The sequence below is a fragment of the Pistacia vera genome, unplaced genomic scaffold (assembly GCF_008641045.1).
Source record: "Pistacia vera cultivar Batoury unplaced genomic scaffold, PisVer_v2 Contig371, whole genome shotgun sequence".
Taxonomy (NCBI): Eukaryota; Viridiplantae; Streptophyta; class Magnoliopsida; order Sapindales; family Anacardiaceae; genus Pistacia; species Pistacia vera.
In genome coordinates this window covers 190,992-206,535 of record NW_022196192.1, presented here as the reverse complement: position 1 = coordinate 206,535, position 15,544 = coordinate 190,992, and the positions used below count along the sequence as shown (strand labels likewise).

Here is a 15,544-nt window from a genome sequence, read left to right as displayed (position 1 = left end):
TTAAGATTTGAAACACTTGATACCCTCGTCACAGTTCTACCATTCTAAAAACATATATCAATACATATCAATATGATTTACATAATATAGAATAAAATGTCTTTTATTGATTAATAAACATTATTACAAAGAGTCAATTCTACAATAATTGATTGGCTTTAGGGCACCTACTCTAACACTTTGTACCTAGTCTAGCTAATTGTTGACCTGAGGGTTTGGTGCTTTTGTCTGATGGATGGGCAATTCGATTGGATGGTTTTGATGTTCTGTTTGCCTTCTGTTTGGATAAATAAGTCTATGGTGCACACTTATTCGAGTTGACTAATCGTAGCTGCTAGAGTGGTAAGTGCTATTATCATCTTGGTCGGGTCTCTTGTAGTGCGCATGTGCGCCTGCTTGTAGAGCTTGGCTATCATCTAAGTGAATAGCTTCACAGTGGCCTATCTATCTCGTTGCTGGTTCTTTCCCTGGCTGCTTACTAAGAGAGTTTTGCCTGCGAGTCTCTCATTCTCGTGTTTCCCTCATGGTTTGTGCCTGGGGGCATTACACGCTTTCTGGCATGGACGAGGTGGATTCAGAGCCCATAGTTTCAAGTTCCCAACTTGGGGTCGGTTGATTCTAAGTGTTTGTTTGCGATCGAACTCCCAATTACGTGCTTTTCGCCCCGATTACGTTTCGCTGTAAGGCTTGTATTGCGGTGGTCAATGACTTTAATGTGTCCATCATCTAGATGTTGTTGGGATTGGAAGTACCTACTCCCAGCGGATTCGTTGTCTGGATGACCGGTGAGTGCAGGGTTGCCGACGAGCGGCTGGTCAGGTTTCCCTACTAGATTTCTTAGCAACTAGCTTCCTTTAGGCCTACAACCTAACTTTTGGAAGTTCTGGTGAGGACCATTTCTTTTGTATGGAGTTTGTAGCCGGTGATTGTGGAGAGGTGTTTTCTCCACACAGAGTGTTTAAGGGGGAAACCCCTCTTTCTAGCGCCAAAATGTTGATGCAATAATTCGTACCAACTAAAGATATCCAGTCAACCTTGAAAGGGGTCGAGCAAAATGTACCCGTGGTTACGGATAACCAACAAGGTCGCTAAAGTGACGTAACATAGTAAAAAACACAAGAGATTTTATAGTGGTTCGACAGTATATAAACCAAACCTACATCCACCGTTGTATTATTATTGCAGGGTGTTACAAGGTCAAATAAGGTTACAGAAAGGGAATCTTGCGAGATGAATAAAAGGTATTCGACTCTTGCAGCTTATCCACTCTAAACTCTCTCTAGAAGATCAGTGTAGTTTTCACTTGAGCTTTACTGATACTGGAATCGTCATTTGAAACGGTGGCTGTAGCCTATAGGCTCTTTTTATATTCAGCTCTTTTGACAGTGGTTGAAAGTAAGTATTACGAGGTTGGTTGTACGCATAATCCCCCTAATTAGGATTTGAGTTAGTAATTCTCATGCTTGTGACAAATCAGACCATGCTAATGGCAACTTAACCCATAATTGTGACAGTAATCACCTTGTCAAGAAAGTCAAGCACCAAGGGGACGACATGTGGGAGGATCCTCGTCATCGGGCTTTGATGTACTTCGAGAATATGCAATACAAATCTGACTGTTAGAGAATTGGGCATAGCAGTACTACAATTTATTTATAAACTCTAAAAAAAACTAGGAAACCTAGTATAAAGGAAATTAATCCTAGGTAAACAAGCATTATATCATAGAATTAAGGCAATAAGAAAGCCTGATGTTCTAACTTGAGACATTGAATCACATCTTAATGAATGTGTTAGTGCATTTGATCTAAATCATATTCCCAATTACCTTCAATTGAAGCAAAGAAAATTAGATAGTAAAAAATCTAGAAAAAACTTTACAAGCACAAGCATATCATAAGCAAACCATAGGATATTATTTTTGTCGGTTTTTATTTCATATACAGTAAGTGATATATAAAGCTTTAGTCCAAATAGACTTAAATTATGTTCTATCTTGCTTTGGACAACTGTATTGCTTCTTGGTCAAGACTTGACTCTTCTGCCCAAGCAAACTGCTGAGACATGAGTGAGAATCCTTGATGCCTTACTTGTTCAAGCTGCTCCCACTCAGCCCATCTCTCAGTTAGACCCACTCCTTCCAACATTTTAACTACTTCTGCCATTGTCAGACGGTCTTCTGGGGAGCTTTGAGTGCAGAGCAACGCCACTTGGACTACAATCTCGACTTCTTTTGAATCATAATTCTTTAGGTTTTTATCCACAATATCACTTAGTCTATCTTCTCTCAGTAATTTCTTAATCTGTCGAAAAAATAAATTATATAAGCACCACTAATGAAACATAGTTTTCGCATGTTTATACATTGTTCCCAAAAGTAAGATATCCCAGACAATAAAAGAAGAAAAGGAAATACCAGACATGTAACAAGCATTCAAGCTGTTTACATTCAGTAAGATAATACTTTTCCTTTTTTCTGTTTTCAGAAATTTGTATATTCCATGGAATAATCATATGAATAAGTTGGGAAAACGATAGCACTCAGTGTGTAGAATGTAAAATAACATTAGAGTAAGTTTTGTTATAACTATGTTATGTAGAATGTAAAATAACATTAGAGTAAGTTTTGTTATAACTATGTTATCTGCCGTAGTTTTAACAAATTTATTTGCATGGCAATTGTCAATTGATCCGAAAAAAGAATTAGGGTGGGACAATATGCATAATCACAACTAACACTTTTTAAATGATTTTTCTCATTAATGTTTAACAAGATTTTCTGTTTCATAGTAATTTTTATTTCAATCAAGCATTAATCTATTTCTTTTTGTATTGCAATTGCAAGGAATTTTAGAATAAAAATATGCACTTCCAGAACATTGATGTGAGATATAGACTGGAATGAAAAAACAATGCCCCAGTAAACTAGCACCTACGATTAGAAGTTGTCCTTTTTCTTTCAAACTAAAGCCAATTCCTATTTCTCAATTTCTCCCAAGGAAATTGTCCTACATCAATCTCTCCGCATGAAAAGAACTCATCTTATGGTTATCTATCCGATGGATAATCTTGTAGTAAACCATTATCGCATCTGATGGAGCAATTAAAAACCTTTATCGTCATCTTCAATTGAAACAAGAAAATAAGCCTTGACGGTGAAACTTTAACGTTCTTATCTAGCATAGTTGCTTTTTCCTTCATCCAATTTCACGGTATCCAATCTCCTTGACAATATCTTTTTCTCAAGGCAATTTGCTTAAGTCAGGCATTTAATGGATAATCTAGTAGAAAAACATTATGTCATCAAAAGGAGAAAATACAAAACCTTCATTGATCTTCTTTAAAACTTGCAAACATCCATAGTTCTTATTCTCCCTTGTATTAATGGCTGAAAATATAGTCTAACATATACAAGCCTTGATGGTGATACTTTAACATTCTTATCTTGATTAGTTGCTTCTTGATTCACTTCGATTTCATAGCATTCGAACTCTTCAACAACATTTTCTTCCAGAGCAAATTGTACCTTCTGATTAAAACTATTAACTTCTAGATATTGCTAGTCTTCAATTTGAATTTCGAGCACCATCTCAACCATATTTTCTGTAATTCCATTTTCATCTTATGGAACTATCTCAACCACACGTTTTCCAATGCCCAAATTGAAAACTAAATCAAGAACTACTTCAAGGAGTGCTCCATAAGTTGTTTTTCCTTTAATATGTGAAGCATGAACCTCTTGAATAGCACTGTTGTTCTTCCACTTTAGAGAACATAGGTGAGATCCTATATGGAATCTTGATCTGAGCTCTAATTAAAAATCACATGTGACTGTTATGGTTGTAATTGTNGCTCTGATACCATGTAAAATAAACGTAATGAATATACACTTTACTGTATTATTAGCTTAAAAGGATACATATTTATATACACTTGTAGTGTTCTAAACTAGGTAGGTGATCAATCTAAATTAGGATAGTAGTGATCCCTATAATCAAGGATTTTAATGTGATCCCTATCATTTAGGAAGTCATGTACATCTGTAACAAATATCAAGTCCAAATTAGAAATATTCTAACCTAACTAAAACAACAAATAAAATATTTTAATTCATAAGAAAACTTACTTTCTAAAATAACTATAACAAGCTCTCGATCATGCAGATTTAATTTTCCATTAAGAAAGAAAAACAACAAAGTCAAATGATTATTTGTGTTTGAAGAAACAAATTGATAGAACTAATTGCAATTTTATAGCTGGGCTACATTAAGAATTTTATTTTTAATAATTTTTAAGAGTCACTCATTTATCTTTAAGTTTCTAAATGAATAATATTTTTGGAGAGCCTAGTAGTAGTTTGGAAAGCTTTAACATCTCATAAAGTAAAATTTTATTTGGCAACTAAATGAAATATCTAAATAAGAAAATGAAATCAAGGACATCAACATATCAAAAAGACAACACGAAGAACATAAAACACGAAGTTCCGAGGTCACAAATATTAAGCATGCGTGCTTCATGATTCAAAATCAATTCAGAAATAGGAAACTTGAAACAAGATATAAGAGTGGACAAAGTAGATAATCTTACATGATCAAGCAGAAGAGCATCCTCTTCCTCTTCAAGGCAAGAGAAATCTATTGCACGTTGACCAGTTACAAGTTCTAGTAGAGTTATTCCATATCCAAACACATCTGTCTTCTCTGAAGATTTCCCAGTTGACAAATATTCTGGGGCAATGTGGCCCATTGTACCGCGCACTTGAGTGGTAACATGAGTCAATTTTGTATCAACAAGTTTTGCCAGCCCAAAATCGCCAAGAACAGCTTCAAAATTGTCATCCAAAAGGATATTGGCAGCTTTTAAATCACGATGTATAATCTTAGGATTACAGTGCTCATGTAGATACTCCAAAACACGGGCTGCTCCAAATGCCACACATTTCCTTGTTGGCCAGTCGAAGCCTTTCTCTCCAGGTTTCAAATCTATAGCATATATCAAAATAAACATAGAATTCTATTACCTACTGAAATGAAGGCTGGTCAAAGAAAGTTCTAATTTTGAACTAAATCACAGCTCACAGAACTACTATGAAATTTGAACAAAATCCTAACTTGTAAACTTATTGTGCAATTTATTTGAAGTTTATGAAGGAGACTAAAAGGTTTGAGAATAGGTGGAGTTGAACTGCGCTGTTTGGTTGTGAACTTCTTGGTCTTTATCAATAGGTGTCTCAGAGATAAGTTTAGGCCTTCAAGGGGTTTGAAACAAAGGCTTCTATTATCTCCTTTTCCAGTTTTTGCATTAGTGGTTGGCTGCTTGAGGAGACTTGTTCAACAGCCTTTGGTTAATATGTTCGAGAGTATTTTAGTTGGGGGACTTGGTTACTGTCTCATCTTCTATCCTCAAATGATAATATGTTTTGCATCTCCAGAGCATAATATGATTATTTTAACATCAATTTAGAGACTTTTAGATTTGTATTGGGTCATAAAATCAATATGCTTAAAATTGTGTTGCCAGGTATAAATCAATTTGGAAGTCTTGTATTGTGTGATTCAATTTGTTTAATCATCAGGGAGAATTTTAAATTATTGCCCAACTTAAATAGAAAAACATGAGAACATTCGGGTATGGCAAACTAGTCAGTTTATATACAAACTGCAAAGAGCAATCAAATAAATGAAACTAAAGCATGATTCTCATGAAAGAAAGCACCTCTCAAGCGATACGCGACGCTAAGATTTTGCATGAAGGGTACAAGGATTCTCTCGGATGAGAGTTGTACAAAACCCAACTAACTGAGAAGATTCCGATGAACAGCAACACTTATAAGTTGGACTTCCCTGTGGATGCAGCCTCTCCACCAGGACTATAATAATCAGCAAGGCGTTTCACAGCAACTTTTGTGTTGTCAGAGAGACCTTTATACACTTTCCCAAAACCTCCTTGTCCAATTATGTGCTTTCACTAAAATTATAGTTGCAAGTTGGAGTTCACGCCAAGAAATCTTCTAACTGACCAAAAAAACTTCGATCATCTTCACCTAAGACAAAAAGATTGCCAGATATTATTTCAGAAAAACCTTCCACAATATGCTACCTGAAATTTTACCCATGTTTTCCATCAAAATGGAAGCAGAGAATTCAAATTATCATAAAAAAAAAAAAAAAAATGACACGATAAATTATCATAAAAAAAAAAAAATGACACTAGTGAATTTCAAAAGAAATCATCATTTATTTTTATGGGATAAAGTTGACTTCATTAAAAATTTTAAGATAAGGGAAGTATATTATGTTCCATGCTAGAATGAAATAATTGAGAAACTAGCTTGTCATAAAATAAAAGGAATGAAATGAACCAGATAAAAAAACCTATATCCTTATAATGATCAAATGGGTGTGATTAGGTGTCTCTTATCTACTCCTAAAATAGTGATTGGAATCATACCAGCTTTTTTCACAGCTTTATCCTTGTAAAGATAAGAATTGTAAGCTTCTGAGTGATAGTATTAGTACTATGAATGAGGTATCTATGTCTCTTGTTGCTAAACTCAACCTCAAGCTTGAACCTCACCCTTGTCCGTTTAGAGTAGCTTTAGGTTGATTGGAATTCTTTACCAGTCACTAAATAATGGTTAGTCCCTATAAAGTTTGAGTCATATTGTGATGAGACATATTGTGATGTTAATCCTATGGATGTAGCTCACATTCTTTTAGGTAGACCTTGCCTTTATGACCTTAATGTGACTAGTAGTGAAAGAGACAATACTATTATCATTTGTCACAATTATAGGCGATTACACTGAGACCTGATAAACCTCTTGAAAAATTGCCTAGATTTGACTCCTCTCCTCTTCCCAAGTGTCACACAGACATAGAGTTAACACACTGCTTTCGACACAAAGTGAGCCTAACATAATTCCTAAGCCTTTAAATGATGTTTGTAGGACTTCTTTTGATCTTGTGTTTTCTCTCATTGCTTTTGTTTTACTGCCATACCACCTCCATGACATTCCTACACATTCTCAGCTTAGATAGCATGCATTCTTCATTTGCCTGTGAGTTTGATTCTTGTTCAATGATTATTAGCAAATATTTGTATCCTAACCGAGGCAATTGCAAGCCTCCAATGATATCTTTGTAGGGTCTACAAGATTCTTTTTAGACACTCTTGTTGTGCCTTGGAACGATTTGCTTTGGCATTCAATTGTTTGTTTGATGCATCCACCTACTGCTGCTATGGTTGTTCTATCTACCTTCTTCATTTGCTAGAAGTCTAAGTTTTTCTCATCCAAGGATTATACAGGAGATATTAGAGTAGATGCAAAGACTATTTAGTCTATATATTTTTATGATAAAAGGCTAATTTTGTCTAAGTTATTTTAATCTTTATTTCCCCATTTTTGTGAGAATTGGAGTTTTTTCAATTTTTCTATTAGGAATGAATTATGTTGCCATTAACGTTTTTATTCTAAGCCCATAAATACGCCTTACTTTAAGTGAGAAACTACTTCGTTGATGAATAATTGATTTAACTATTGTTGCTCTGAGTTCTATACATAATTTGTCTTCTAAAATTCTCCCTTTATTATTATTCTTTCTCTTATCCTCTCTATTTCTTCTTTTTCTCTATTGTAAATCTTTGCTCCTCTATCACAATGCTTTTTTATCACACCACCTCATAACAAATAAATATTTCAAAGTTTTGTACCTTTTAGATGACAAATTTGCATTAACCGTCACTTGATGCTAAGACTTTTGTTGATCAAAAGGACAGCCGCGTCTTTAAACCACAAATAAATGACCTCAGTACAAACACCTAATGATTTTTTAATTTATAGACAATATTGATCAGTATTATACTAATAAATATTAACAAATAATTTTTTCAATTTCAATAAAACTTTATCTAGCATATTTTCATCAATTTATTTTCAAAATACTGTTTTTCGAAAATGAAATAGAACACATTCCAAAATCTTGAGAAAACAAACATAAATTTTATTCTTCAAATACATTTTGCCAAAATAATTTCAAAAAACAATCCTGAGCTGCTCCTTATAGATATTTTTCAAATTCTTAATTAATATAATTTTGACTAAAATCTTAAGAAAAGCTGAATGTATAATTTTCAGGAACCTTCTTTTTTTTTTTTTCCTTCAAATTTAGTGTTAAAGGATGAGTTGTTTAAACCATTTTGAAACATCAAAAAACTTATAATTAAGATATTTATTCTTCAAACTACTCCTATTCTTTGAATTATTATTATTATAAACTCATTTTTGGTGGTGGGGACAATGTGGGAGTGACGGGGTGCAATGGTGTGGTGAGGATATCAGGTGTTTAAAATAAATGATATGAAACAATACATTGTGTTAAAGAAAAATGATAAATAAATAAATTTTAAGACAACCGTGAGGTACTTTTAGATTAAGACAAAAACATCTTAAAATCATCACTAAGTAAAAAATCACTTAATAAATAAACACTTCAAATGTATGAATGACAATTATGTAGTTGTATGAAGTCCTTTTCAGAAAATCAGAGAACCAATAAATTATCACAATGTCATCATGTTCAACTTAAATATGTATAACTACTATTTAAAAATGCTGATTAGATGAACCTCAAAACTAAAGGAAATTGAAGTTACCTGCAACATCAACAAAAACATCATGTTTGCGTCTGTGCAACTGATGATATCGGAATAAAAAGAGAGCACCAATCAACAGAAGTACAAAAGCACCACAACTTGCTGATGTTACAACAACTCTAAGTTTTGATCTGCTGGTTGAAACTGTCAAACATATCTAGTTCAATTTCCATGAAGGTTTAAGGTACATGTGGTGAAGAACTTACCATCAATCCAGTTAAGTTTATAAAAATTAGTAACAAACAAAATTCAAGTTCTGGCATAACCTCAAGTGCTGAGCTTGTTATAACCAAAGGGTTTATCATATAAGTCCAAGGATTTATCTTGCCTTATCTTCTGATTTAATAAAACAAACAGGATTTGAAGATTTAAACATGCCTCTCAATCCAAAAAAAACTGATACAATGTTTTAAAACTATGGATCCTAAGGGCCTAAATTGACAAGAAACGGCCCAACAGCAGTCCTAAGCTGAGGTAAGTTAAAAACAGAAGTAATGCAAAAATTTCGAATAACCTGGTAGAGGAGCGCTTGACACACAAGGCTGCCCCAAACTAGAGCCACAAGTGAGATGTGTTCCAGTAAAGCTGAAAATACAGCAGCCAATGGCAATTCATTGAGTATTTGAGGTAAAAAAAAACATAGATATGAGGCACTTCAAAGCTATCTAATATAAGCAGAACATTAAAGCAAATAAAATCAGTAGATAAGCATAAGCATAAATTAATATGTAACTGATACAACACGTGAGGTGCAGGTATATAATAAGAGGCGTGGGAAGAAGCACCAGAAGATCAATTGTGACAAAGAAAGCAACTAAAGTGTGAAGAGAAGAAAAAGGTGGAGTGGACAGGTGGCAAAAGATGAATGGTGGAGGGTCGAATTCTGTTAGGGAAGGAAATGAATAAAAGGGAGCAGCAGATGATGAAAAAGGGATCTGGAAAGAATATTGTGAAGGGGAGGTAGCTGGCCCTCGAAGTCCAGCGTATTAGTTTTCCATTATTTTGTTGATTCAGTTCTTGTTAATCTTGTGTTGGGATATAATCCATCAGATGAGTGTAATTCTGACTTCTCAATGCAATATATATATATTTGTGATTCTGGATGTTTACATTGAATTGTCTGAATATATCCGGTGTTAGTGTTTTGTGTGTGGTTGAGTAAGGAATCTGGGTAGGTTCGCAACAGTGACAGACACATTGCATTAAAAGAAAGATACAGAAGGCCAACATACTAGACAATTGCAATGAGTTTGAAGTTTTTATTTAAATTTTAATTATGTCTAAAAATCATCCATTGTCCTGTCACATTTAAAGAAGGTAATTAGGTTGAGGGACATAATCACATGAAAAAGCTGTTGGATACAATGTTGAACATGTGCTTGTTGATTATAGATGAAGTTTTCACTCAAGTATAGCATCATTAGGTAACATTTATATCCAGTGATCCAAACATTCCTCTTAACATTGGTTGATTTCAAGGTTTCCTATTCACTGAAATCTAATTTTGGGCATGCATTTGATGATCATTTTTCAGTCTACAGACGGAAAGAAAATAAGTCTCAAAACTAGTTCAGACTATCTACATTATCTAGCCAGATTATCTGATTTGACTAGCTTTCATGTTTTCGGGCTTGGTAAATGAATAACACTAGACCTACCATATAAACATATGCATGTTTCCTAAATGTTATTCCCACCAGCAACGAAAGATAAGAGGCCAGTAATTATAAACAGCTGTCAGAGGTATTTTAAGATGCTAGATATTAAGAATCTAGTTACTGAAAAACCATAGAAAAATTCATAATTAAAAACTTATTGCCTACATAAACCAATAAGAATGTTCTTCAGCTTATTGAAAATTGATGCAATGAAATGGCCAGGCAAGCCTCTAAAGTTTGTGTGCATCCTTGAAACAGAAAAAGCACCAAAGGCAGCATAATATACTAACACTTTACAGAAATAGAGTGACTTTTGGAGATTACTTGAATGTTGCAACTGAAAATAGTTGCATTGGAATTTTTCCAGCTAAATCATTGGATGAAAGATCCCTGTCAAATAAGAATTCAAAAACAATAATTAGAGTTGAACAGTATACAATCTTACAATCAGCATAAGTTACTAAGCTTAAAAAATAAAGACTATAACTGTAGGTTCCATGCAGTTCACATCAGGTACAATCAAGAAAATTTATGTTTCTTCAAGCAGAGTAGAAACATGAAAATTATAATGTTCAAGAAACTAAAGTTCATCCTTACAAATGCTTTAAATTTGATAGATGACCCCAATTCACGGGTATAGAGCCACTGAATTTATTGTTTGCAAGATTGAGACTTTGCAGGTGAACCATGCTGCCAATGAAATCTGGTAATGCACCTGATAAATTATTGTTCTGTAGCTCCCTGAGAAAGCACAACCACAATTTACCAAAATGAATAATCTACATTTGTTATCCGAAGAAACAAAATAAATTATAAAAGAAGCTAAATTAAGATGCCATTAACTAGGAAGAAGCATTATCAAAAAGTATAGGGAGGACTAGAAGTTTTGCTGAAGTGAATGTTACAAGTATTTACAGGGTTGTGACTGGAAAAGCATCAAGAATAAATTGAGAGCTTTTAAAAAATTTAGCATATTCAAGTGTTTACAGGATTTGTTAGTCCTGGCACAATGTGACTTGCTGGACAGAACCTTTTTTATTTTATTTTTTTTGGTAAGAAACTAAAAATGTGTATTCACAAAAAAGCGCTACACAAAATTTAACAAGCAATACACTAAAGAAGGACAAGCTTCAGAAAACAAGAAAAATTTATACATATGGTGCCAGAAGACAAAAAGTGGTAACCATAAATAAATAAATAAACACGTCATAAGCTCCCAACCATCAAAAATAAATAAAGCCTAAAACTGCCTCCCAATGTATCACAAATCAACCAAGAGAAACAAATTTAAGTTCAATAATTGAAACATTATCCACAGTAGCCAAACGAAGAGAGAGGTTCTGGATCTTTCTCTAATTCCAATTCCTCCAAAGTTTGAAATTCCTACTTCAACTACGGAAGAAAATAGAAAAATCGCTTCAAATTAATAGAGACATTATGGGATTTCCACAACCAACAAAGGCGAGGTAACACATCACACAAAGGATTATCCTTAAGCCAAGCATCTTCCAAAAACATGTCATATTCCCATTGCTTACTACAAGCAAAAGGCTTCAAGAGGACTTATTAGTCACCATCTTCCAACCAATTTAATACTAATGATCTAAACAGCACCTTATCCCACTAACCAACCCTGACATGTGTGCCTTAAATTTTTTCACTATATGAGTATCTCTAAACACCGAATTTCAATACCCCTTCACGATTCAGTGTGGGTTCTTCTATTGCTTGTAGCTCCAACTATTTAGGAACCATTACATGATAATCCATCATAAGAACCGTTTTACTATTTTTTTTTTCAAATCTCATGCAATACAACTTCTTATATTTATGGTATCTCAACATCTTTTAACAGATAAACAATTCATCAAAAAAACATGTGTTGCTAACAATTTTTCACAAGGAAGTACAAAGACATTTCCAAGTACTCAATAAAAACCAAGATCACATCTTTCAAAATTATGAAGGGCACTCTACCATAAAACTTGAGAGTCATCACATTCATAGCAATGCAGTGACTAGTCAAACCATAAACTTGAGTTGGAGGTTAACTTAAAGGAAACTAAACAAATTCCAGCATACTAATTGTCACTCTAATATCACCAAAATTGATCCAGTATAATAACTCTTATATTCAAATATCACTAAAATTGAAGTTGGACATAGGTTTTCCCTTTTCTGAAATAGCAAAAATGCAGATCAGTTAAGTTTTTATAAGCCAATATTATAAGTAAACTATGGCATAAACATAAGACATATTTTGTAAATATTCATATTCCCATCGTAATATATTGGGATATTTTGCTATTGTTAAAAGAAGCAGTTCCACTTTACAAGTTGAATATTAGTATAAATTGCACTATCATGCAAAATAGCAAACCTTAAGCATCAAGAGGAAAACTTACAAGCCAACCAAAAACTTAAGTTTGGTCAACGATGGTGATAGTTTTCCCGAAAATCCATTTGAATCCAGCGTTCTGCAAATTAATAGATAAACAAATATGACTATTATAGTCACAGTAATACATATTTTAATTAATAACATACACACCTCTTCAGTGTCTCCTATTAAATGCTTCAGAACTCCTCAACCCCCTCTCTCCCAAAATAAATAAATAAATATCTTATATTTGGCAAATATCTCCTTAAACTTTTATTTATTTATTTTTTATTTGTAAGAAACCTTCCATACAAGGAAGTGACCAAATGTAATCCACTTATGTCTGCCTGCACTTGGGCAAAGTTGGGGTCTTAGCAATGTCAACCCTAAGTACTTATGGCCTACGAATATAAACTGCACTGACGAAGAAAATTTATGATAACCACTATCTTTAACAGCCAAATTAGTCGACTTACAGGTACATGACATTTCCATTTCTGCAAGTGACATGAGACCAACTAAAACAAGGGCTCAGAAAAGGATCAGTCCAATCTGTTATACGACCATCAGTATCATTGACAGTTCTTAAAATCTCCTTCAAAGCTTCACCTGACAGATAGCAGAAGTGTAAAACCTTGTTAATCATACAAAACAATCATTAAGCCCACTAGTAATGGCTGGCAGCAACAATCTATAATGCATACAATCATTCAAACAAAGATCTAGTTGACTTTGTATAAAAGGGCTTTAAGTTTCTTGGTAAATATATAAGTTTTTCACATTTTATCCAAGATTTTGGAATGTATTTATTATGTTTATAAGAGCATTAATACAAGATAAATTGCGTTTGGTTAATGTTTGCCTAGATTTTATCAACTGTAACACTGTACAATGATGCAAGGACAACAATTTTAAGATACTTCAGTTATAATGTAGTAAACAAAAACTGGGAACTTTTTTTTCTAAATTGTAAAGAAGTGAATAAGCAGTATAAGTATGAAGCTGCATTGAAAACTTTGCATCAATTTTTAGTAACAGTATATCCCCAACTATCATAGAATAAACATTATACACCAACTACTGTTGTTATAAATAATGATACATTTACTGCTCCTTTTGTCATATAAAATACCTCAGAAGGCTTAACATAGAGTAAAAAGTGATTTTTCTATAGGTCTTCGTTAGTCATTTGTTTATTTGGTTCTTAAAATGTAAAAGTTACAACAATTTTAAGACCTAATGCTTTGCCCAGAAAAAAGCTGATACCTAATCACTTTAAACACAAGGTAGTTCAATCAAATAATCAACTCTAAATGAACATAAAAATATCTTGGATAAAATAATAAGTGTGTGAAATGTGTAAAATAGAAGAAACAGAGTCTCATGAATAGCACTCAATGAACATAGCCTACAGCATCTTAAAATTTCAAAACATATTATCGTCGAGTTTGCCTAATACACAACAAAATCAAACTAGACTATAGATTGAAACAGAAGTTATTGTTTATTATACCTTCAACATCAGGCGCTTCGGTTATATGACTGAAACTTAAAAAGATAAGGAGTATGAAACATTTCATCATTAGCTTTGCTCCAAACTGGTAACTACTATTAATTTCCCACCAACATCCGTACACCAATCTCTTGCCACCTTTTGAAATTCAAATCATTATTCCAAGTTAGAAATAAAATAAAATTACAGCAAATAACAAAAATAAAAAAGACAGAAATAAAAGAACCTGATTTAGGCATGACTTGTGCAGCAACTTCAGCCTGAGAAAAGAAAAGGTGGAGGAAGCACAAGTAATATAAGAAAGCAATTGAAGAATGGGATTATGATGATGAAATGAAGTGAGTGATGGAGGGACCCACCTAGCATCTGAGAAAAGAAAAGGAAGGGAAGACATTGTTAGAAAGAAAGAACAGCACAGAAGAGAATACTTGGTTTCGTTGTGCTGTGTTGGTTGGTGCTCGAAACGAGAATTAGAATCCTACTACCGGTGGCTACTGGCTAATGGAAATGGGTAATCTCATCTCATTGCTTTTTAAACATAATGCATTAAAGTATTAATAACTGTAATCACTTTTATTTCCAACCTCACACTTCACCATATTCTTCTGTTTTTTTAACCAAGACAACTCCATTTGGCAAAGTATTAGGATCCTCTCACACCCACCAAGTGTCGTAATTAATCTTAGGGGTTCTCCAACCTATCTGGACAGCTTTCTGGATTGGGCTCTCCTTGGGCTTGAATTGTAACATTGATGCTTTTCGTTGAGAGTTGAGTTGCGAAAAGGGTTACCTATATATTAGATTAAGATGCAGTGTGCTCTCTTTGAGAGGAGGTGTTGCATCGAATAACTGATAGGTGAGTGAAGCAGCCTAGAGGAGAAAAGGACTATCGTCGAGTCAGTGTCGATAAGAGTGAAAGTTGCCTTGAACATCGGCTCTTGAAGGGGGTGCAATGTTAGGATCTCACATCGGGATCTTACACCTACCAAGTGTGGTACTTAAGCCTAAGGGTTCTCCCACTTATCAGGTCAGTCTTTTGGGTTGAGCTTTCCTTTGAGCTTAAATTCTAATATTAAGAAATAAGTACCTTGTCAACCAGTTGACTACCTTCATGGATTTTTTTTTTTTTTTTCCATCCCTGGAGAGATGAGAAAGTTTTAAACTTCCCTATGATTTTGTTAAAAAGTATTATAGACCGCTATCGACTATTGAAGATGGTTTTTAGGCTGCGTATCATTAAGATCCTAAAAAGATTACTTCGATAATCTATCTTTTAATCAAGTCATTATTTTGTCTGATTCAACAGTTAATAAAAGACTAAGTAATCTTTTATTA

General features: G+C 33.7%; 1 protein-coding gene across 1 annotated transcript; it reads right to left on the bottom strand.

Moving 5' to 3' along the window:
* Positions 1–1,894: 1,894 nt before the first annotated feature.
* LOC116140377 (probable LRR receptor-like serine/threonine-protein kinase At5g63710) lies at positions 1,895–14,703 on the bottom strand. Its single transcript, XM_031426024.1, is given in 13 exon segments — positions 1,895–2,303; positions 4,591–4,985; positions 5,719–5,853; positions 5,856–5,963; positions 5,966–6,046; positions 8,659–8,802; positions 9,173–9,243; positions 10,641–10,706; positions 10,914–11,057; positions 12,722–12,793; positions 13,173–13,305; positions 14,210–14,347; positions 14,436–14,703. Coding segments are annotated over 13 exon segments (1,812 nt in total). The 5' UTR covers positions 14,449–14,703; the 3' UTR covers positions 1,895–1,991.
* Between the last annotated feature and the right edge of the window lie 841 nt (positions 14,704–15,544).